Source organism: Lytechinus variegatus, chromosome 1, assembly GCF_018143015.1.
Source record: "Lytechinus variegatus isolate NC3 chromosome 1, Lvar_3.0, whole genome shotgun sequence".
NCBI classification, from domain to species: domain Eukaryota; kingdom Metazoa; phylum Echinodermata; class Echinoidea; order Temnopleuroida; family Toxopneustidae; genus Lytechinus; species Lytechinus variegatus.
The window spans coordinates 71728339-71753111 of record NC_054740.1 but is presented as its reverse complement, the minus strand read 5'-3'; the positions used below and the strand labels follow the sequence as shown (position 1 = coordinate 71753111).

General features: G+C 35.1%; 1 protein-coding gene across 4 annotated transcripts in view; it reads left to right on the top strand.

Annotated features, from left to right (window-relative positions):
* LOC121421934 (supervillin-like) overlaps positions 1–24773 on the top strand; it is a 56370-nt gene that overhangs the window by 24654 nt on the left and 6943 nt on the right. For 3 of the 4 annotated variants that reach the window (XM_041616757.1, XM_041616736.1, XM_041616750.1), the window contains exons 2-20: positions 4109–4300; positions 6014–6149; positions 6875–7106; positions 7364–7417; positions 7815–8118; positions 8750–8919; positions 9397–9561; positions 10124–10260; positions 12670–12823; positions 13653–13798; positions 14180–14386; positions 14962–15063; positions 15736–15844; positions 16883–16921; positions 20513–20680; positions 21393–21656; positions 22603–22825; positions 23318–23448; positions 24022–24177. In XM_041616757.1, the coding sequence (XP_041472691.1) occupies positions 4260–4300; positions 6014–6149; positions 6875–7106; positions 7364–7417; positions 7815–8118; positions 8750–8919; positions 9397–9561; positions 10124–10260; positions 12670–12823; positions 13653–13798; positions 14180–14386; positions 14962–15063; positions 15736–15844; positions 16883–16921; positions 20513–20680; positions 21393–21656; positions 22603–22825; positions 23318–23448; positions 24022–24177 (2938 nt within the window). In that variant the 5' untranslated portion in view covers positions 4109–4259. The remainder of the gene's footprint in view (positions 1–4108; positions 4301–6013; positions 6150–6874; positions 7107–7363; positions 7418–7814; positions 8119–8749; positions 8920–9396; positions 9562–10123; positions 10261–12669; positions 12824–13652; positions 13799–14179; positions 14387–14961; positions 15064–15735; positions 15845–16882; positions 16922–20512; positions 20681–21392; positions 21657–22602; positions 22826–23317; positions 23449–24021; positions 24178–24773) is intronic. The other variant, XM_041616743.1, reaches the window with a different exon arrangement.

Sequence of the window (24773 nt, the reverse complement as noted above, 5' to 3'; positions counted from 1 at the left end):
GTGACTCTTGATGAAACTCTTCATGTGTTTTCAGCATTGTCTTCTTTCATTTACAAGGCTGTCATAAATTGCTACAAATAAAGATGGGGACCTTAAAAGAGATAGTTATTGTCTGTTTATAGAAGAGCACTTGATCCAAAACAAAAATCATATATGCTTGAAGAGTGTGATGTGATATTGCAGTATTGGACAATAAAGAAGCTGATGTACTCTCTGGAATAAAACTTTCCTGGTGTACACTTTTGGAGTAGGCCTATCGTGAAACATGTCCCATGATGGAATTAAATGCAATTTTAAAAAGGCTTCAATTTACTTTGTCATGAAATGTTCAGAAAATGAGAATAATCTGCTATGCCTGAAAATCATCTTTGGTCCAAATGCTTTCTCTCCCATTCATGTCTTTTTTTCTTCTTTTTTTTACAGTAATTTTCACTGATCTCTTTTTTTTTAGAGGACCCCCCCCTTGCCAATCTTTCTCTTTTTCATTTCCCACCAACTTACCTGCTGCCCAAGCATATCTTAATCTCTAGCCTGTCCTGAAAAACAACCATGCTTTACATTATAACTCCTCGCTTCTGAATTCTAATAATAAACCCAGAAAGGTGAGATTTAAGGAGTGACGTATCCCTTACATTTCACTATCAATCTTCTTACGACTCAATATGAAGGTGTCGACCCGGTCCACATTCTGGTGTATTTGATATAAAGCCTTTTCTATTACTTGCATCCAACATCTCTTACAGGAATGGTATTGGCTTTTTAAGAGGGATTCTGAATTGGTTGATATAAGAGTTGGACCCCTTTTTAAAAACAGCTATCTGCTGATCAGGGCCTATCTGCGATACAAGCAGAAGATAATAAAATGTTTAAAGAAATAAGACTGAATAGATTGAAATCTTTTTTATTTTTCTGCCTCCCCCACTCTCTAATTCTATTTCTTGTAACCTTTTGATTTTTCACCCCTTTCTCCCTCTTCTTTTCACCCCCTCCCCATTTTCTAACTATAGATGCTTATCCCTTCTCTCCGGTAACACGCCACCTGCCAACATTTGTATATTTCTCTGTCTCTGTACCCTCATCTGTAATTATAACCAACATGGCATCTTCCTGCATCCCCGTTTTCTTTATTTTCTTAAAAATCTGTCACCTGAGTATTTTACATCCATTCCTTTCCTCTCGTGGCCAAGATCCCCCATACAAACCAACCATCATTTTTATTGAACAACCAAACAAGTAAGCCAGGCCTGTAGGCTACAACACTCCATAACCTCTATTATTAAAAATCGTTATGCCACCGAACGAATGGGGCGGGATCCCGAAATACCCCCCTGGTAACGTTCACCTCATCATGGAACATGACATTTCAATTCACTTTTCTCTCCATCTACCACGGTTTATTCCTCTGGCATCGATGTACATGAAGTCTATTTTTGGTGATGGAACCATGCCGAAGCAGCACACCTAGTTCACTGTACTCCTTGTATCTTCCCTATAGTTTCCCCTCTATCCAGCTGTCCGTAGCCTACGGCGAGAAGAGCAGATAATTTCATTTTCTGGTGTCTGTAGTGTGTAAAGTGTACACTGTAACTCGCCCTTAGCTCCAGATTTTCCCTGAAGCTCATAACCGAAGAGGCGAATTGGATTTAAATCATGCTGTACTCATGGAATGATTTTATACTTTTTGTTTACAACATGGATATGACGTCCTACCCTCCCTTGCATTGCAAGTGTCGTTTTGCTCCAGCTTCCAAGATGGTGTCGTGTATTTCCTTTTTTACTACCATCCTGTCTTGAAGCAGTTTGTAAATAGTTTCTGATTTCCTTTATTTTCGCTTCATTTATCATATATGGTCCATCTTTATACTCCTTTGTCATTTCTGTGTAGTATGAAATCTCTTTTTTTTGTTTCATCATGAAATACGACAGACAAGTGGTCTTTGTTCATGAAAGATATTAAGGTTAACTCCAAGCTTGACTTCAATGACTGAAAACCCATTATTTATCAAACTGAAGAGATGATACCCGATTTGAAGAATTTATTGTATATTACTAATGGTGTGAATACAATAGGGTGCAGTAAATAGTCCATTCAGACAGTTATACTTCAGAAATTGTAAGTTTCCTTGTGGCAATCACTGCAGAAAGGACAGAGAATGGATTGCACAATTGAAATATGGCTCATTTATTCTACATTTTGTGTTGAATAAGTAGGCCATTAAACTGATCTTTTTAGAATGTAAAGAAGTGAGTTGAATATCAATTCTTGTCTGCCAGGTTTTGTTATGTATTGCCTTTTGTGTTTAACAATTGTTTCCATTAATAGATCACATTTCAAAATTCCTCATATAACAGTCTTTAAAAAGCTCCAAGGATAAAATTTAAAAATACAACTTCACAATCATAAACAACAACCACAGATGATGACTTGAACTTAAGGTAATCAAACAATTTAACAATTTTTTACCACTTCTAATGATATGCCAATAATACGGCTGTGTTAGATTAGCTTGCCTATGATTTTTTGTCTCTTTTCTATTGATCTTCTTGTGACAGTATGGTTTGTTTAAGTGATGTTTAAAGATCTTGTTCAAGAAACCTTCGCCTTCACCCCCTGGAAGTGTTTCCTGAAGCAAGGGGCTAACTTCCTATAGACTATGATTAACCAACAACCAAGGTCATAAAGGGGTACAAAACTGATCAAAACAGCAAGAAAAATGGCACCTCAATACTGTCCTTTGGTGTTTCAAGTTTGCTCTCTTTGTGTGCTGATATGCTTTGAAATGACCAGACCTTATGGCCTCTTCTTTAAAGGTCAAGTCCACCTCAGAAAAATGTTGATTTGAATCAATAGAGAAAAGTCAGACAAGCACAATGCTGAAAATTTCATCAAAATCGGATGAAAATCGGATGTAAAATAAGAAAGTTATGACATTTCAAAGTTTCGCTTATTTTTCAACAAAATAGTTATATGAACGAGCCAGTTACATCTAAATGAGAGAGTCGATGACGTCACTCATTCACTATTTCTTTTGTTTTTTATTGTTTGAATTATACAATATTTCAATTTTTACGAATTTGATGATTAGGACCTCCTTGCCTGAAGCACAAAATGTTAAAATAATGGAATTCCACGTGTTCAGGGAGGAATGAAACTTCATTTCACATGACAAAGAAGAGAAAATAAAAATATTTCATATTTCATATAATAAAATACAAAAGAAATAGTGAGTGAGTGATGTCATCAACTCTCTCATTTGGATGTAACTGGCTTGTTCATGTAACTATTTTGTTGAAAATAAGTGAAACTTTAAAATGCCATAACTTTCTTATTTTACATCCGATTTTGATGAAATTTTCAGTGTTATGCTTGTTGAATTTTTCTCTTTTTATTGAAATCAAGTTCTTGTTGAGGTGGACTTGTCCTTTAAAAAGATTTGCAATTTAATTTATGTCAACATCAAAGCAACAGTGCTTTTGAAACCTTTTCCAAGTAGTAGGTGGGTGCTAAGATATAGCATTTTATTCTAAGAACAAGTGTTATGACGGAAATTTGGTAGCAGATGATGGAGAGAGGGAATAGTGAGCCAGTGATATAAGATATATTAGGGGAGAATGAAGGGAGATATATTGAAAAAGAGAACTAAAGAAAGAAAATGAGTGAGAAAGAATGAGAGAGAAAGAAGTATTAAAGATGGATATTGAGAAAACAAGATGGTAAGAACTCCCCTTGAAAAGAAAAAGTTTAAGAAAAAAATAAAGAAAGAAATGATGAGCAATGAAGGAATGCCCTTCAATGAGAGGAGTTGGCCAATAATTTAGGCCTAAATATAAGAACATTTATGCAGGAAAAAAACAATTGTGGTTATTTGGACATCTTTAGAAAAAAATCTTTGAATTCATCTCATCATATCAATATTTGAAAGAATCATTTTTTGACAAATTTAAAATATGTTTGTATAATATGAGTCTTAGTCATTATACATTTCCATTTCACAACAAGTATATGATGTACTGTATGTTTGTAACCATTTCAGAATGATTATCTGATCATCTAAAATTTGGCTTCCACTCCATCTCATTGTCATTTCAATTTGTTATTGACTTACAGGAACAAGACACAACCGATATCAGCAGCATTTGAGGAAGCCCAGAAACCTGTGACTCCCAAAAGGGTGACATCCCAGAGTCTGAGGGCACAGAACCCTGATAGGTTCAAGACCCAACCAGTCACACCCGATGAACTCCACAAGATCAGACAGATGATGGACCCAGTGCAGACCACCAGTTCTATCAAGGATAGGTAAGAACATAGGAGACAGTTCATGGAACCCACATTTTAAGTAGAGAATGTCTATTAGAGAGCAGGGTAGGCAGTTGTAGCACTTTGCAAGTAAAGGATGTCTATGAGAGAGCTAGTTAGGCAGTTAATGGGACACAAGGAGGTAAAGGAAGTCTAAAGAAATTCTATCAGAGAGCATGGGAGGCAGTTCATTAGGCACTTTGCGATTAAAGAAAGTCTAGAGAACCTTGTTTTCTCAGGGAATTTCAGGGTAGGGCTAGGAGGAGATGAGAAAGATGCTTTGGATTGCTGATGTTCAGGTATTTCTAGATGTTGTAGACTTATTGAATTTACACACTCTCTGTGGAGTCACAGAAGTTAGTCGTCAAGAAGATGATTGCTGAACGGACAAAGTCCTGTCTTTTACCAATATGTAGGAATAGCCTTAGAAATGCAGCATCTTCAATATTAAAGTCTAAAATTCTGATTTGCAGACATGTGTAAACTATTTTTGATGACACCTTCATTTTGCTGCTAACATAATTGTTAAAAATCAATTATGTTTCATTTCAGAAGGGGAAAAATCACATTTACCCCTCTTTAAAGAATTCTTCCTGAAACAGGTATAATGCTCATTGGTTATGGGTTTACAAACCATGTAGTTTAGACATCTATCATTTTTATAGCATTCTAAAAGTTTCTTAAAATGTGAATAGTTCTCAATATTTTGCTTTACTGAGAAGTTGAGATTGTAAAACCAGAAATTCATTGATATTGCCAATTTGCCCTCTGGGTGGCACAGTTAACGGGTAAGGATCATTAAGCACATTTATTACGATTGATGCCTCTCAAAGGTGATTCAATCATGGATAGGACAACCCAATTATATTGGTATGGGGTGAATAATATATTGCCTTCTTTTCAGCCCCATCCCTGGTAGATCTGCCAAAGGCTGTTGCACCTGAGTTGATGTACATATTTTTGTCTTCCTTGTTTGATGTATCGTACCAACATCAAAGTAGCAACATAAAAAAATATTTGAGATCTTTTCAACCCCTCCACTGTTTCTCAACCTGTCTCCCACCCTCACAAAACCAATGTCATAAACAAGCATGCAGCAATTTTCTGTTTATTTTGTACTTTTAAATAAAATTGTACTTGGAATGCTAAAAGGGAAATTAATTCAACCCGATATGTAACCCTTAAGTAAAAAAAAAATAGGGTAACACTGTTTAAAAGGTACATGATCACACTTTTAAACACAGGGTCATCCACCAATAAAAATAAGCCAGTTCGTAGTTCTATTCTGCATATGATCAGGGCCCCGTCTTACAAGGGTTATGATTCATCCAATCAATCATAACTCTATGGAAATCCATCAGTGTCATAATTTTTTCTACATAAAATTAAAAAAATGTCCTTTGTAGCAAAGGAGAACAGACCATAATGTCAAGAAAACAATGAATTTATGTAATTGATGTCATTTCTAGAAAACATTTTGAACATTCGTGCATTTTAGATGTTGACGTTGCTGGCCGTCCATAGTTGTGATTGATCAGATCAATCGAAACTCTTTGAAAGGTGGGCCCCAGAAGTCATTAAGTACAAAGTGCTTAAAATGATTCTTGAACTAACGAAATCTTGAAGTTTTGACGAACATTGTGTGAACTATCCATGAGTGGTTTTAATGGTTTAGTTATCGTTTGAATTTGATTTTCCTTTTCATCCATACAGATTAAAAGCCTTGCAGAAAAATGGGGAGGAAGGATGGAAAAAGAGAATCAGCAAATATGAGGACTCTCCTCAGTCAGGACTCAAAGAAAGACTAAATCTTCTCAACCATAACAGTAAATTCGAGAAGAATAATGAGGTAATTACAATCAATGGTCCTATGCATTGGTATTGTATTTGACTACTTCGATGTTCCTTGTTCATAAATATACTGCATCATGCTAAGAATTACTGTTCTTGTATTACATTTGATAGATTTGTAAGATTTATTTACTCTCAGAATGAATTATTAAATAAGAATGATAATGTAAGGTTTCAGTGCTATTGTTTTGGGTTTTTTTTTTTTGGGGGGGGGGGTGTCAAATACTTTGTTTTATATTTCTGTAGACTTTCTGAAGTAGTGATCTGTTTTGATCAAGTTTTTAGTGTGCAGGACAAAATAGATGCAACCATTTTCAGGCCGACTTAAAACTAAGAAAACCTGGTATTCTCTGATCAGGAAATCTACTCCAATCACATGATACCTACATGTAGGGGCTGTTTCATAGAACTGTTCGTAAGTTAAGAGTGACTTTAAGTAAGAACGACTGGTGGACCTTTCTTGCGCACATAACCCTTGCAAACGAATATACCATTTTACCACAAGTCGTTCATATGTGTACTTGGGTGATCGAGTCGGTTTGAAAACACCTTTTGAGATCTGTTATCTTGCAAATTCATGAGCAATCAATATTGCAGTACTGTTCTCACAACCAGTCAATATTGTTTATTGGTAATATGGTGTTTGATTCTGTTTCCAATCCATTTGAGTTGAAAAAGAAAAAAATAAATTTTTTTTTAAAATTGAATTCATGTCGTTTGTAGGCGGATGACTTACCAAACAACCAGGGTAGTATATCAGAGAGGTTACAAGCCCTCAAGGAAGACGGGACGGCTTGGAGGAAGAGGATAGAGGAGAAGGATATCGATAACTTCACTGTCAGCGGGAAACTGAAGCAAGCGGGTAAAGTGAGTTCCGATGAAGCCGAAACGAAACCTCAGACCAAACTCAAGAGGGCAGGTAGCAATCGTAAACCCAGACCGGGATCATTTAGGAGTGAGTAATCAAATTCAGCTTTTATTTACTGTTTTTTAAATGCCAGTTGTATTGATCTTAAAGTGAGTTTGAAGAAAATTGAATAAAGTTTACCACCTCAAGAGCTTGTAATGTACTTTCATGTAAATGCAAAATATGCAAAATGATTCTGGAAAAAAAATGTGTAATTGCTGAGAAATGAAATGACAGTTATGTGTACTTGTTTTACTGATTTTATTTTTAAACACCTGCATATTGATTTTTATCTTTCATTACAGTAACAATAAAGAGAACAGATAGCGATGCCAGTATAAACAGCGATTCACAATCTTGTAAGTATTTATCTTTGCTTGATCTTTATGCATTACTAATAGAAACATACATGTACAGGTCTGGCAGCATGGAGCAGCTGTGGAAAGAAAAAAATATATTGTGACCTTACTTAAATAAGTTATAAAAATGTATGATAGTGGAGTATGTATTTCAGACTTAATATTAAGTAATGTTTATGTTATTCCTGTGGTGATATGATAATTTAGCAACGGGCAATAATAAGAAAATACTTCTGCAGTACTAGACCATTGCAAAGTTGTATAAAGGTGCTTTTATGATATTCCTAATGTTTATTTCCCACAGTTTCCAAGAAATACAAGAGGTCATATCAACATGTCCTTCAGAAGGTGTACATATGAGTCATTGTGAAATTGGTTTCTTTTCCTTTTCTTTCAGCAAAACAAGAAAATGGAATGACAAGCAGTGGCCTTACAACGACGACGACAGAATCTGAGGACTCCGAGCCAGACTTCAGGATCATCAGGAAAACAGTGACTGTGATGAAACCAGATGATGAAGGCTTCACGGATTTCTTTGCAAGCTCGTCGCAGTTTATGGAGGAGACGATCACGCCCTCATCGACAGCGAAGACGACAACGACGATGTCATCGAAGAGCATCACCAAGAAGGTAGAAAAGGACACCTTGCAGGTCTCAGTCTCTGACTTTGATGCCCTCACAGAAAGCACTGGACGCAGCAGGTAAAAACTTGGTTGCTTTTTATCTTAATTGTGCAAATTCCCTTTAACTTTCCTTATTGATTACAAGAATCACAAGGCTTTTGTGTACCGAGTCAGCCGTAATATTTAGTTTTTGTTTCTTGGAATTCAATGCAAAATTTCCCGCAGTTTGTGCATACAGGCACAGCTGTTCATGTTTACTTTTCTTGTAGGGAAATGGGACTTATGAAAATGTATCAGTCAATGTGATAAAGATATTTTCTTTTAGAAATGTGTAAAAATTTACGTGAAAAGCATAGCAGAATATATTTATAGGCCTGTGGGTCTTTTCCTAAAGATTAAAAGTAGAATATACAGTGAACAAATTGACCTATACACTAGAGGAACATTTGAGCCAGGTCAAAGAAAAAAAAACCTACATTTTTCTTAACATTGTGGTATTCAGACAGTTATCTATCATTTTAATCTTATTGTTCTATACCTTCGCAAATCAAAAGTTTATTTCAATATGGTCACTTAACCATGCAGTAGCCCTATATATTTAGTTTAAATCAATTCTATGAAATTGTTACCAATCTCTTTTCCTTGTTGTGTTTTTAGTAGTAGTAGTCACCCGAACTTTTTTCAATATGTTTTGTTTGGCTATGTTTAGCCTTGGTGTAGCCTCGACACACAGAAGATCCCTCAGGCCCCAAAGAAGGACGAGACCTTCAGCGAACCCCCTGAAAGCAATGAAAGGCAGGCCCAACATTGTATCTGAATACACAGAGGAGAGGGTAGAACTGGCCGAGGTCCCAGAGAAAAAGAAATCAAAATCTGAATGTAAGTGGGATTTGTGAATGAACATCAATACTTTGAGCTTGTAGATATTGATGGTTTGGGTGCTATAGTCACCTAAATTTCCGCATTATTTATGATAATATGGTAACTGGGAAGACTTAAAGATTTTTTTTTTGAATGATAGGAAGAGAATAAGTTGCAGTACATAGAGAGAAGAATGATAATATATTACTGTTAGTGATTTGTTTGTCTGATTAAGAATTTTACAGTTAAAAACAATATTGTTATAATGCATTGTATGAAGAAGATTTTATTTGAGTAGTAAGAGAAACACTTAATAAACCGGTAGCTAAATAAAACATGAGAGGGAATAAAAACTATCAGAAACATTCCAGATGTTAAAAAATTATTGATAGATGTATGTGTAAAGGCAGAGTAGTTTCAAAGAAGAATTTTGCCTGTATGATAAGATATGATAAGATATGTCAACATTGATTTATATCTCTATTTTTTTTCTAGCACGCAAAGAAAATGCAAGTAAAGCTGCTAGGGCGGGTCTAGCGAGTAAGGAAGATATAGCACAAGGGAAGACAAAGCTCACCACAGTGAAAGATGTAAGGGAGATGGGTGGTAGTTTATCAGAACTATTACCATACAAAGAGCTCATGCTTATACATGTCAAAGGTAAGATAATAGTTTCTCTTTTATTTTTTTTACCACAATTTCATCATATTTACATGATAATATTCATTTTTTACTTTTGTTCAATATGTGTATAAAGACTGCCCTAGGGTGCTAGTGGATAGGTTCTTATAGTACACGTTTCAATTTCGAAATCTATCCAAGGGGAACCAAATTGTTATTTGTGTAGCTAGGTGGTTTCTATTCTCTTTCCAGGGGGGGGGAGTGGTTGAATATGCAGGTTTTATTAAATGTAACATATTAATCACATCACATATTTCATGTTTATGTTTAACACCTAAGGGAAAGAAATGTTTGTGGTCTTGTGAAACTGGGAAAAAAGCAACCAAACACAAACTCATTTTGATAAATGTGTGATTATAAGGTAGTTTAGATTATGAACTGACTCTTTTTTCTCCGAGGTGATATACATGTATTGCCACAAAATTTCATTTACAAGTCAGCAGATAGGTTAAAGAGAGAAGTGTCTACGCTTCAAGCTAATTTTTGCGAGTCAAAATTTCTGTTTGACACTAAATCCTATCCTGTCCTTTGTGGTGAACAGGTCGAAGGTTTGTCCAAGTGCGATTGGTTGAGCCGAAGATGACATCACTCAACAGCGGGGATTGTTTTATCTTGGTGACACCTGCAGAGATCTTCCTCTGGATAGGAGAGTATGCCAACGTCATTGAGAAATCCAAGGTGAGGAGGGGGAAAGGATCTTCAGATTACAGGATTAGATAGCTAATGGGGGTGTTTCAAGAAACTTGAAATCGATTGCAAGCCAGTTTTAAGTCATAAAATGAATCACAAGTTTCTAAAATTTGGAATTTGCAATTGTATGTTGTTCTGCTTCTTGCATTAAAAAGTTTAAATTGATTTGCTTTGAGTTTAAATCGATCTATCATTTGTGAATTAACAACTGAAATTTGGAATTAATTGCAAAATATTTTCTTGCAATTGATTGCAAATATTTCCTTGCAATTGATTGCAAATATTTCCTTGCAACACCCCAAAGATCGAAGTCAAAGGGAGCCAAACCTGATTGAGGAATTGCTCTTTAATAGATTTAAAAAAATAAGTGGAGTAGTCAAAGTTTGGATGAAATGAGATACAAAATAGTATACTCTTGGCTACTGGTATGACGAAGATTGTTTCTAAGAGATATTTTCTTTTCAGGAGAGCGAAAATAACTCTATAGCACTCTATCTAATGTCTTTTCTTGCATGGACAGAGATTACAGCATGGAACCTAATGTGGGGGGGGGGGGGGTAATAGATATTGTGTCATCTCCACCTCCCCCCTGAATAGCTGTAGGTCAGTGTCTCTGACCATGTCCCTTTGATATATGTAGTGGCTTCACCTAGTAGATAGGAAAGGTGAATATTGCCCATATATGAAATACTAGGCCTTGTCACCCAACCAACATGATTTTGAAATAAATTATAATCACTACACTTTAGGCAGAGCTGCCAACCAGTACGTTTTTGGCATATTTAGTACGTTTTTGAAACCAAAATACGACAGTACATTTTTTCTTTGAGTTTTTTTTACGAAACCGTAATTTATTGAGGAAACTCATTTCTTTATGTCTCTATTTCATTAAAAACTTACACAAATATGGTCATTGGATGAATAATATTGGATGAATAATGATAACAACGCGCCTCGGAATAGAATATTTCTAAATAGATGGCGCTATATAAAAGTCTATTATTATTATTATTATGTAATTTCAGGAAACTTTTTTAAAATCATTTTGTTAAATCCAGGGTGAGATATAAAAAGGTTTCAATGTTAATTTTTTTTCATTTACAAGAGCAGTGCACATTTAAGCTTGCATGCAGCTTGAGCGCCGCAAGGGACTCTTTTTTTTATATTTTTAAATGTCGGCAGGCCTGCTATCTGCATAGCAGCGTGCATTTTATTATGAAATACAGTTTTTTTTAATCACAGAATACAATTTCTTATTCCCAGAGGTTGTGTAGGGCATGTCAAATCTGATGAATTGAAAAGTTATTGATTGAATACTGGACTACTGCTTGTGTTTCAACCCCATACTGATCCGTATATTATTTTCTCAGAGTGTATGATTCAGGATCATATATTTGTTACAGAGGACATATAGTCATATCCTTTCCAAGTTTGAGTTGCGCCCTAACAGAAAAAAAAACTTAGGTTAAAATGATGACAGTTTGATACATCAAAATTAGGGGAGCTGCAGTCCCGGTGGGGTCACTCAATATGACTTGGGGACCGCATGACCGTTACCAAAATCGCGGGAAAAGGGGTCAATTTCACGGAACGTCCGCGGACAGAACACTCCTCGAAGTAGTGAAAATAGGGGTGCTCACCGTCCTCGATCTGATGGAAATAGGGGTCAGGAAAAAGGGGAGAACGATTACGGATACGGGAAGTAAAATCCGTCGCCGAGTCAGCAGCCGCAGATCTTTATATGGACAACTCTACATTTATTTTTAGAAAGAATTCTACTTTTCTTATTTTTCAAGAAAAATAAAGTTCTTTTGGATTATTGTATCAGTATGACATGGCTCTTGGTCATCTTTAAGGACTAGCACTCTGACGCCTGTGTTGCAATTTCCTCTAATGAGGAAAGGGTGTAAATGCCCTGTCCTTGAAATACGGTAAATAGGGGTAATTTTGCGAAATGGGCAAAAGTGTCCTTACAATCTTATAATTAGGGGTGTTTCAAGGTACCATTTTACCGCAATTTTGTCCTTGTTTTGCGTGAAAATAGGGGGGTAAATTGCACAAAATGTCCTTGAAATTGACTGCAATAGGGGTTCACTTGCATTTGTGGTAACGGTCATACGTGTCCCCCTCTGCGGCTGAGTGACCCCACCGGGCTGCAGTGTTGAATGTGAGAGTGAAAATCCACCTAATAAACTCTCAATAGTTTTATATTTGCATAAATAGCAAATGGATTTAGACTTCATGTCTGACAGTTTGTACTCGGTGGAGAAAATGAACGTGAAAAACAAAAATTTCAAGAGAACATTAAAAATATATGATTTTATATCCATATGATTCATGTTAAAAGCAAGAAGAGATTACACCTCGTGTAATATTCATTTCATCAATTTCACACAGGCTACAGAGATTGCTCAGCATATACAACAGAAACGGGACCTAGGATGTAAAGCGCCCTCTGTGACGGAAATCCAAGAAACCAAGCAGAAGACAAGTCATTCCAGAGGCTGGAAAAAATTCACAGCGTTACTAGGAGGAGAGACCAAATATAAGGGTGAGCCACGGATCAAACCTTTGTTATCCAACTTTTACCAAGTCATATCAGTTACAAGTTTGTGAACAAATGAAGTTATAAATGCCAGTTGTAGACTTGGGAAGACATTTGAAAATCTAAGATCTTTTCCAATACCTACTTTTTATATTGAGGCTTGCCACAAATAGTAACATTGCAATCTTTGATTAATTCAATTAAATGTGTTTGACTTTATAAGCACGGTTACCATGGTAGTTTCTGTTGATAGCAAAGTTACCATTGATGGTAGGCTTGGGCATGTGTTTTTTGTTTGACATGATACAATACACCCGACATTGTTAAAAAAGATCATCTGCGTTTAGATATACACTTGTGGAAAGAGGGGTGATGGTGGTGGTGATGATGATGATAATGGTGGAGATGGTGATGATATGATGATGATGATGATGATGGTGATGATATGATGATGATGAAGATGATGATGATTATACTGATGATGATGAGGATGATGATGACTATGATAGTGGTGATGGTAATGGTGGTAGTGGTAGTGGTGGTGACGATGATCATATGATGATGATGATGATGATGGTGATGACAATGATGATGATATTGATGACGACGAGGATGTTGATGACTATGATGGTGGTGATGATGATGGTGTGGTGGTTGTGGTGACGGTGATGTTGATGACGATGAGGATGATGATGACGAAGATAGTGGTGGTGTTGATGATGATATTGATGATGATGACATATGGATGGTGGTAACTGTCTCCTTGAACTGTTGATTGAGGGTATTTTGTGGATTAATACTTTTAAAAAATTGACCTTTTTTGTTATTTGCATAGATGTTGGAGCTCCAGATGAGGATGAAATGCATGAAATCTACATCACAGAGACTAACATGGTCTACAGGGTTGAAGGAGATAGTCTAGAGCCTTACGAGGCTTACTGGGCATCACCGGGCAAGTTCAAAATGCTTGATACCAATGAGGTAAGTGTTAAAATGGCGGGAGAAAGGATGGTGATTATAATGATGGTGGTGGTGATGGTGGTGGTGGTGGTTGTGGTGATGATGATGATGATGATGATGATGATGGTGATGATTGTGGTTATGTTGATGATAATTATGATGGCAATGAAAGATAATGAAACTCATCACCATTTTGACAATAGCAAGGGCGGGCAATAGGATGGAGAAAATGGTAATGACGATATCGAGTGTAATTATGATTACAAAGTGTTAAAAATTGAGCTTTTATTTCTAACCGTATAACTGTATAACCATTTTCATCCAGAATATAAGAATGTAAAAGCAATGTAGTCTTGTTAGGTTAACAATCCAGACCTCATTATTATCTTTTTGGGTATGCAGGTGTTTGTCTTTGATTTTGGAAGTGAGATCTATATATGGAGGGGCAAGGCTGCATCCAAGAGGAAAAGGAAAGCAGCCGCTCAGCTTGCCCAGTTGCTATGGGAACGAGGTTTTGACTACTCCGACTATGATGTCAATCCCATCGATCCCCATGATACCAAGAACATGGTGAAGAATGAGAGACCAGACTGGACCCTCATAGGAAAGGTATGTTATTCTATAAAAAAGTTTGTAAGCATAGTTCGACCTACCCTTTATTCATTGCCTAGATTTCCAAGAATCATATCTTCAAAGTATTGATTTGTTTTACCCAATTTTTGTCTCATACCAGCAGGAAATGCAACGGATTAAAATCCCATGCTTTTAATTGACGAATTACATCATATGTGAATGGATGTGCAGATATGACCACTGTGACCAATGAATGTAACAGGTGTATATCATGAAAATATAATAAGTCATATATAAATAAAGCTGGATGTATTGAATATATTATAAGCTATAAGAATTCTTTCATTGTCCTGAAACATTAATCATATCATCAATCTCATGAATAATACATTTAGTTGAAATGAATTTATCACAAACCAAGCATCACTCAATAGTTGCAATTTATTTTGTGAATGATTGTTTCTGTTGTTAATCTTTTGCAGAAAAAAACAACTACATACTGAGGTATATAGTTACAAGTGATCATAAGATTTTTTAAGACCTCATTATGATGCAAGGCACTGCTCTGATTCTAATAATCTTTATTCTCTGGTTTTTTTGTAAATGTGCAGGCTACACAGTACATGGAGACGATTCTCTTCAGACACAAGTTCATTGACTGGCCGAGGGAGACAGATTCATCAAAGAAGAATGGCCAGGACGAAAACCAAAAGGTAGGCAATTCTACAAGTTAGCTGCACGTACTAGTACTAAGCATCCTCAAATTTATATTGAAGAGACTACTTGTTGATTTAATATTGCTCTGTAATGTAAAAATGAAGTGTGAGTTAGAGATGGTTTTATATCTCACATCTTGTTACCAACTCCTGTCTCACTTTTAAAAATTTTAAAAATTATATAAAATACTTGGTTGGTAGAAGGTGGTAGAAATAAAATTTTATTTTATGGTAAAAAAAATGCTGTGAAGTTTTCCATGAGAAAATTCACAGAAAACACAATTTTCAGGCCTTACAAATTGAGTAAATATTAATGCAATGAAAAATCATGAATATTAAAGATAAGTGTTAAACAACAAAACCGTGCATCAGATGAAAATGTGCCAATCAACCATGTCTGCGGTGTTAAGCATGTGTTCACCATACATAATAGAAATTTAAGGTTTTCCTGTGTTTTTCAATACATTATTACTTTATCATGTGATCTATGCATGTCACAGAAGAACACAGACTTTGCATTTTTGAGAACTGCAAACTGAGGACTTAAGAATCTAGAAAATTCATTCATGGTATGCCCCCGTAAAATATGATGTACATGTACTTGTAGAAGCACTGTCCCTTGTGTTCACATAATTCAAGCTTCTTTGTTTCCTCTTTTTTCCTGAGCAGTCTGAACAAATACCAGAGCTTGTTCCATTTGATGCCAAACTCATGATCCAACCAAGCAGAGAAAAATCTGATCTCATATTGGAAGGAACCAATCTTGGAAGAGGGGACGGTAAGTCATCTGTCTTTGAGGGACAATGCACGTTTGTTTGTTTGCTGTGGAAAGGAATGTTGTCTTTGTCTTTTGTGCAACCTTGGATTGAAAAACAAAACACCAAAATGCTTTGATATAATTTTGATGATTTCAAATTAAATGTTTTCTTAAATATGTTCTTCATTTTAATTTTCCACTTGAAGTTGAAATCATCTAACAATTGATTTTCTTGTGACCCAAGATTAATTTCCTTGGCGGGAACATATGAATTGTTTACAATAATTGATGATCATTTTGTAGGATACTGTATTTACCACTGATATTTTAAACAGGACTATGTTTCCCCTACTATGTCTGTAACGTTTGTTTATGATTACCGGTACAGACTATACTTTTATACCTGTATGTCTACCGGATATATCAGATATCATAACTCAAATATTGTTTGAATCTTCAAAATTTATGATAAAAATTATTCAATCAGTTCTGAAATGTTAAGTTTACATAGATTCTTAAAGTTAAGTGAATCCTTAACACAATCTAGGTAGTTTTACTGATTTTTGTGAAATTTCAGACTTTTCAATCAAGGATTCATTCCTTTCATAAGAACCTGTGAGCACTTGCAATATTGACTGAGTTTTTTTTTTTTTTTTTTTGACAAAATAAATGTATATAGTCTTTCACTAATGTTTTCCTTATCCCTTCTGGAGTGGAAAGTATCAGAACATTTTGCTTTCTCAAACCTTAGAGAATTAGAAAAGAAAGTACTTTGATGATTTGTAAATGAGATTGTTGAATCTTGAAATCTTAGCTTACTGTAGGATGTCTCATAAAAATGACAGAGAAACAGCATATATACCTGTGAGACTTGGTTTCTTCTGATACTGTGAATTTCTGTTAATCATTAATTTTTTTCTCTTATAACAAACAAATCTTCCATACCAACTTTTTGTTGTTCTTTTGACCTTTGTTAATGGCACATAATCAAAATGTTAATCTTTAAAAATAATGATATAATCATGTCACTTTGTTGGTGGATTGCATTAAATGCACCAGGACTGGATACGTCGGGTGATAATGAGAGGGAAATACCAGGTGATTTTCTCTAATTTTTCTCTAATTTCTCACCCTAGAACTACCTCTCGCGTCATTTATCTTCACTCAGTGCACATCTTTTTGTTGACTCACCTTATAGTTTCTGTGCTTCTGATCAGAATCACTTTGTTTAATTTCAACTCCACCTTTTGTTTCTCTTCATCCGTTTCACCTGCTATTTTACTGTGAAAGTGGAATATATTCAAGAGTGACTCCCAACAGTAATTTTTTCAGACATTCAGGCCATATTTCTAAACTCTGGTTTTATTCAGCTGTGTTTTAAAGAAATAATCTGATTAAGCTCATATAACCTAAACAATACAATAATGCAAAATTGAGGCATTTTCATTGATTGCCATTTTATACCAGTCAACTTAAAAGAGTAAAGATTTTGGCAAATGTCCAGAGCAAATTTATTGCGAGAATCCCAATAGGGTCTCTTCATGGGGAATGCATGCTTCACAAGCTAATAGATGTGGCATTTATTAAGGAAACTGAAACCTGCAGTTCAGAATATGGAGCACCACATTGTTTTGCCAAATTGGGTTAAAAGAGAATTGAGAAAGGGTATCTTGTAGACAGTGAAAATGATTTCAGCAATTTTTAAGGCCATTCAGGCAAAAATCTGCATGGTATACTTTGTTGCTATCACATTTTGGAAATATGATTGTTCACTTCAGTTTTCATTCATGAAAGGAAATCACTCATATTAAAGAAAAATTAACAAACAATTCCCATGTTCATATCTTTTATATTTCTTTCAGCATCACATAAAAGTATTCCACTTTCACATGAGCTAATTTTTCTGTTTATTTTCAGTTTTTGCAATTTGCTGAATTCCTCTTATTTTCCAATTTAAGGCAGCATTTCTTTTCAGTTTAATTTTTGCAATGTGATTTTATTCTACTGGTATTGTATTATGGACCTCTGGTTTTATATGTAACGTTACATATTTCTTCTGGTAATTTGACAATGTGAACATGTACTTGTAACTTGAAATTTTGTCCTTGTAAATGTATGTTTTTATCTTTGATTATATTTATAATAGATTTATATAAGTTTTAAGGGTCACAAAGATACTGATAATGTTATTGGTCATGCCATTAAAATAAACTTTTATGCATCGATCTAACCCCCCCCCCCCAAAAAAAAAAAGGAAAAGAAAGAGAATTGTTTTTTTTTCCAAGTTAATATTTTTACTATGAACAAACTTTGAGTTCTTAAGATTGTCAGCAAATCATCACAATTATGTTTTGCTTTAAAGATTGCATTTTTTAAAATTTCATCAATGTTTTTCAAAGTTCAATATCTGTATAAAATGAAAACCCATTACCTTTCTTTCATGCTGTATCATCAGCAGATTTGGTTTGTTTTGACAAAAGTTAGTGATTACCAATCCATTTTCTAAAGTATTTGTAATATGTAATATTAATGTACTTGTTCAGAAGGGTATCTTATTCAGTTTGATGTCTTGCTACAGTGTAAGATATAATGTTACACTGTCATAAAATATTCAATGTAATTACTAGTGTTGAAGAATATTTTTTGTTTTAAGCCCTCTGTCAATCATGTACATACATTCACAATCACTGTGCAATGCATGCATTTTTGAGTTTACAGATACTTATTTTGTTCTTATTTGGGTTTTTATTATTAAAAAAGGAATGGTTGATGGTACTTAAGTCTGTAGTATGCATGCAATTACATGTATTATTGTTATGGAATAGAGGCTTTAAAGTTGTGGTACAAATGTAGCATGCTCTTCAGCATATCCCTCGCTGCACGTTTAGGCCTTCATAGCCCCCTTTCATCAAAGTGTGATTAGGCTTGTTCTATTGTTAGAAACAAATTCTTAAATTTGAGGAATGATAATGAAAGCTTTCTTGTTTAATCAAAGGAATTCTACACTCAATTTCTCTCAGTTGTCATTCAGATCTATCTTTAAATATTCACAATATGTGATCACAAGTTTTGGAATGGATTAAGGATATTACATTTTTTTCTGTTTCTATTTCAGTTCATTGTCATTAGTAGACTTAAAAGAGCTTTAACATTTACTTTGGAAGAGGTTTATTCTCACTTCATATTGCTATTATTTCTTCTAATCATCATTAATGATAGGTTTCATTTAATGTTATATTTCTGTAACTTCAGGGTAAAAATCAGCAAAGAATACTAATAATTTGCATTTTATTTGCATTTTTTATTTTATTTTAAAAACTGGTAATTTTGAGCAGTCATTTCCTTTTTTTTTAACTTCCACCATAAAAGTAATACAGTAACATTATTTACATAATTTTGTGTTCAGCATGTTGTCATTGTCAAAGAAGCATCCAAAATATGTTTGCTCATTTTGATTTTGAAGGGCTTACATAGCGAGTGTTCATAGTTTTGATTTGCACATCCAGAAATGTCATCTTTGATTTATTTTTTTTTTATTACATTAGTATTTCATTGCAAATGATTTGCTTTGCCCCTAAAGACCCATGTGCTTACTGTGACACATCATGTGATCTAATCTGAAAAAAATTAGAGCCTACATCAGGGATATTTGAAAATTGAAAGAATATTATCAAAAGTTGATCATAAAGATAATCGTTTAATTGCTATATGTACCGCTCAAATTTTGGTTTATGTGAGCAATTCAAATTCTAAATTATGAAGATGAATGCCAAATCAGCTTTAAAATCACCAAAATAAAAGAAAAATGTTTTCTCACTTAAAAGATTTGAATTTTTTAGAATTCTGCAACCAGCTTGGTTCATACAGTGTGAATTGAAATACTGAAATGTGACTTCTCTTGCGTCAACCTGTTCCAAAATACGTTTCCATAAAAAATAAATCGGATAGCCAATTTTGATTGCACTGGGCTTAAGTGTATCATTAATCCCATTGAGTCTTCTTACTGATAACAACATATCATTCCTTATTCATCAAAAAAAAAATTCTTCAATTGTTTGAATACAATTTGAATTTAATTACAATTTCATCAGGATTTTTACCATGTATTTTTTTGTGCACTCAAAATAAACTGTCTCAAGATGTAGTTTGAATACCTCATACACAAATAATTCAAAGCATTATGACACTGCATGAGATTAAATTGTGATTGTTTTTATTTTTGCCTTTTAAGTGAATTTCTAGTATGAATACTAACTATAATTGAATTCGTAAGAGTATATGAATGTAATTTACTAGTATTACCAGTGTTAGGTACAAATTGGAGTAACTATTTTCATATCATGAATTCAGTCAAATCATTAACTGAGTGCAATGAAAAAAATATGCTTAGATTCAATCCATCCGTATCTGGTACAAATTTTAACTAAAAAAATAACATGATTTTTTAAACTGACAATACATGTTTCGTGTATAGTACATATCAAATCATGATATTGTCCTTATGCACTTTAAGAGGACTTGGATTCATTACCCGACTAGCCTGTCAGCCTTTTTATACAGCGAGCATTATTTTTAAGAATGATTCTTGCCAGGTCCAGATTTACCTCATCTGGGTAGAGTGCAGCAGCATTTAAACAAATTCTTTGCTGAAGAATGTACTTATGTTCCAATCTGTGTTCACATTTGCAGCATTCTTCAGCAAGGTCGACAGGAAAGGACAGAGGATCAACACGTTATCGGTGGTGGTATGGCATGTCTTAGAGTATGAACACAGCGTTGTAGGAGAAGAGAGCTTTGGGCAGTTCCATGAAGGGGATACTTACGTCATCAGGTGGCTATACAACGTAGAAAACACTGGTAAGTCTAAGTTTGAACACCCTTATATGTGACCTGCCACCCAAAATCAACAATAAGTCACCAAACAATTTGAGATTTTTAGCGAGCTTGAAAACACACATCCTAAACTTGATAATGATATATAGCTTCAGAATTGATCTACAATAACCACACAAGTACGTCAATGAATGCAGAAGATATTCTGTGACACAAGTCAAATTCTATTCATAATGAAGGTTTCAGTGCTACCATATTAGCAAAGCTATGATAATTATAATATTTCTTTTTAATGAAATGGGTTCCAGCTAATAAAAGGAATGGATTTTTTGCAAATGTATGGCTTCATAAAATAAAGAAAGAAAAAAAAATAATTGAAATAGTTTGTTTTTGAATGTTTTGCTGTGATTGAAAATATCAATTTTGTTCATTTAATCAGAGTGATTATAAAGATATTCTATTAAAAATATTTTTAAAGACAGGAATATAAATTATGCCTTATTTTCATTAAAAATATACTTAAGTTTAAAAAAAATCATCTGATGATAATCGTATAAATTTGATATTATGGATAAAACTGGTATAGTATTGGCAATCAGGATGTCAGTTTCATCAACCCTTCCCCCAGAAAAAAAATGTAACTTTCATCATCTAGACAAAATTGGTCAATGTGCTTTATAAAGAAATATATGTACATACATGTATATGCAAATTTGTGTTGTGTTTATATAAACAGGTATGAAGAGCTTAAAGGGTACCGCATCAAAGTGGGGAGGGACCCAGGGGAGGGAGAGGTGCGCCTACTTCTTCTGGCAGGGGCAGCAGAGCACCATCAACGAGAAGGGGGCATCGGCCCTGATGACGGTGGAGCTGGACGAGGAGAGGGGTCCTCAGAAGCAGGTGGTGGAGGGCAAGGAACCGGCTGCGTTCTTCCAGCTTTTCAAAGGGAGGATGGTGGTCCATGTGGGCAAGAGAGAAGACGAGCAGACAAATACTAAAGGTACAACATTTGATCATTTGAAATTGAAAAATAACCCCCCCCCCCTCATGGGAGAGAATCGGCATTCCCCTTGGAATGAGTAGCAAACTAAGGAAAAGAGCAAAATCAAATTAGAACACTTTGTAGTGGCATGAGAATGGGGGAGAGGGTTAGAAATTGGCGGCCCCCTCCCCCTCCCAAACAAAAGAATGGGGGAAAAAGGAAAGAAAGAAAAACTTTGTAGGAAACAAAAAAAAAGTGCATGCATATGATATGTATTTTTTCCCTACAATATGATAAAATATATGATATATGCTTGGGACCTACATGTATGTGTTTACTCCCTGCATTCCTATCCTGCGTTAACTGCTGACTATAACATATATTTTCATAGATACCTTTTCCTTCACAAAGCAATTGTGGGGTTGTGACTGGAGTGGATTACTCGGCTACAAATAATACTCCAATAACAGCAAGTAAATTATCTTGCTGTATCCACACTTGTTCAATGAATATCAATCATGCATGGTAGCACAGACATTTCTTTAGAAAGATCATTATGTAACACACAAGTTCATGACCACATGTACATTTATTTACTCTTAAATGCATTTAAGAGTGCTCCATGTTGTGCTTTCCATCACAATTGCAATGGTGATGAGGATTTAGGAATTATCTGAGATATCTGAATAAAAATCCCTCAGAAATTAAATTTATGAAATAAATGCTTGTTGGAACAGACATGGTGGGTGTTTTATTAAGCTGTTCGTAAGTTAAGAGCGACTTTAAGAACGACTGGTGATCCCTTTTTGCGGTGAGTGGTATATTGAATGGTTTAGCGCTTAAGAAAGGATCACCAGTCGTTCTTAAAGTCGCTTTTAACTTATGAACAGCTTTATGAAATGGCTCCCGATGCTCTCTTTAATCTTCTCCATATTATTGAAAGTGTTCATCTTTTTTTATCCAGGCCCCTACAGGTTATACTGTGTGAGAGGGGAACACACCAAAGAAGCTAGTCTAATGGAAGTTCCTGCCAAGATGAGGAGTCTACGGTCAAGGACCTCATTCGTTCTTCTTACTCTCAGTGGAGTCCATAACAAGAAGGCTAGTCTGCATCTTTGGCACGGAGCCAAGGTTTCCAAGGCAACCAAAGAATGTGCTCAACATGCTGCTGCTGCTCTGAAAGAAAAGTGAGTTTTGTCACCTCTCTGGCTTAAGTGGATGATTGAATGAATAAATAAATGAACAAATAAATTTACTAACATTAGTAACAACAAAAATAGGGTGTATAGATCTCCATGTTTCTTTAGGTGTAGCTGAGTGGTTCAATACGGACGAAAATCAGAAGTTCATCATAACACAACTATGTGTTTTATTTGTTCTCTTATCTTGTAACATGTAAAGGAAAATGCAACGGGCATTATTGATATAAACAATCACACCCTCCAGAACATTTCACTTTTTGAGATACATGTATAAAGTATTTTCATTGAAGTCCCCTCAAAGGGCATAACATGGACTTCCAAGCTTATTGTAATACAATTTTTCAATACTTTTCAGGTTATTTAGTGAAAAATCCAAAATGATTGAAATACTAGTATGGTGCTCATGATTATTAAATTTGTTTTATTTACATTCCTGTGAAGCTAACTCTATGTTCTGTAAATTCTGATATTATATAGTCTTCCACAAGAAGCAGGGCTATCAACTGATTGCAGCATCACATTAGAAGAGATGGAAGAAGGCAAAGAATCGGCTGCCTTCACCAAAGCTCTGGGCAAAGATAGGAATACATACGATAGTGCAATAAGTGGTAAGTCTCTTATGCTTCTTTTTAGAATAATATTAAAAAATATAGGACTGAATTAAAGTCTCCGGACTGTAAACCACGAGGTCCGGGGTTCAAACCCCACCGCAGCACTAGCGTCCTTTGGCAAGGCGTTTATCTACATTTGCCACTCTCGACCCAGGTGTAGTAAATGGGTACCCGGTAGGAAGAAATTCCTTGAATGCTCGATGCGCCCAATCAGGGTAGCCGAGCGTGCTAGAGCCGTGGTAATAGTATGCAGCGCTTATAAACATTTGTATTAAGCGCTATATAAATGTTGCATATTATTATTTAATGTGAAAATGGTGCAGATGTGTATGTCAAATGCAAGGGAAATGCAAAAGGGTGCGCCATAACAGGGCTCATGATAGTAGATTTACATATATAAAGCAATTTGAATGAAGGAAACTTGAATAAGCTCATATCCAAAGAAATTTATGAAAAATATCATCATTAATTTTTTTGTGAAAATCTCATGACTTTCTACTCAATAGTTTTAACATTAATGGTTACTTTATGTACTAAATATACATATAAAAATTTAATATGCCCTTGCAGATCCTCTCAAGTATGATTACACACCAAGATTGTTTCATCTGACCAGCGGCTCAGGGGTGTTTGTATCTAATGAAATTCTCTACCCTGCAAGGTCAGCCGAATACCCTTCTCCATACCCCTTCCTCCAGTCAGACCTGTATTGCGGGGAACAACCAGGTAAGATTCTTAAACCAGATAGATAATGGTGGTGATAAGGAGAATGAAGATGTAGTCATAAACAGTGATGTGATTATAGACAGTGAGTGATGTAATTATATCTTGCTGATGACTGGTTATAGTGATGATGATGGTGATGATGCTGATGATGGGGGTTCTAGCCATGCTAGGTGTGGCTGCCAACTGGCATTTTCTGAAAAGAAAAAAAACTAAATTTGCTGAATATGCACAGATTCAATCGTATTTCAAGCTAGCAAAGCCATAGTTTTTGCACAATGCAAATTCTGAATGCATCATCTTTGCAAGGACATTCACCATCGACCTTGAGCAAAATTATTTTGTTGCAAAAGAACCAGCTCCGCTTCGCCTCTTCATATTTTGCTAGGCAGTAAATTGTCCTAGCTAGAACCCTAAGGTACTACCATCACCCTAAGGTGATGGTAATGATGATGATTGTGGCATTGATGATGATGAACAAGAGAGAATATAACCAGGGCTCCGTAACACAAAGGTTTGCGATGAATTGCAAATATGAAAGAACCACACTGATTGGTTCCTGGTCAGTATTTTAAACCTAACATTGATATTGATTGGTC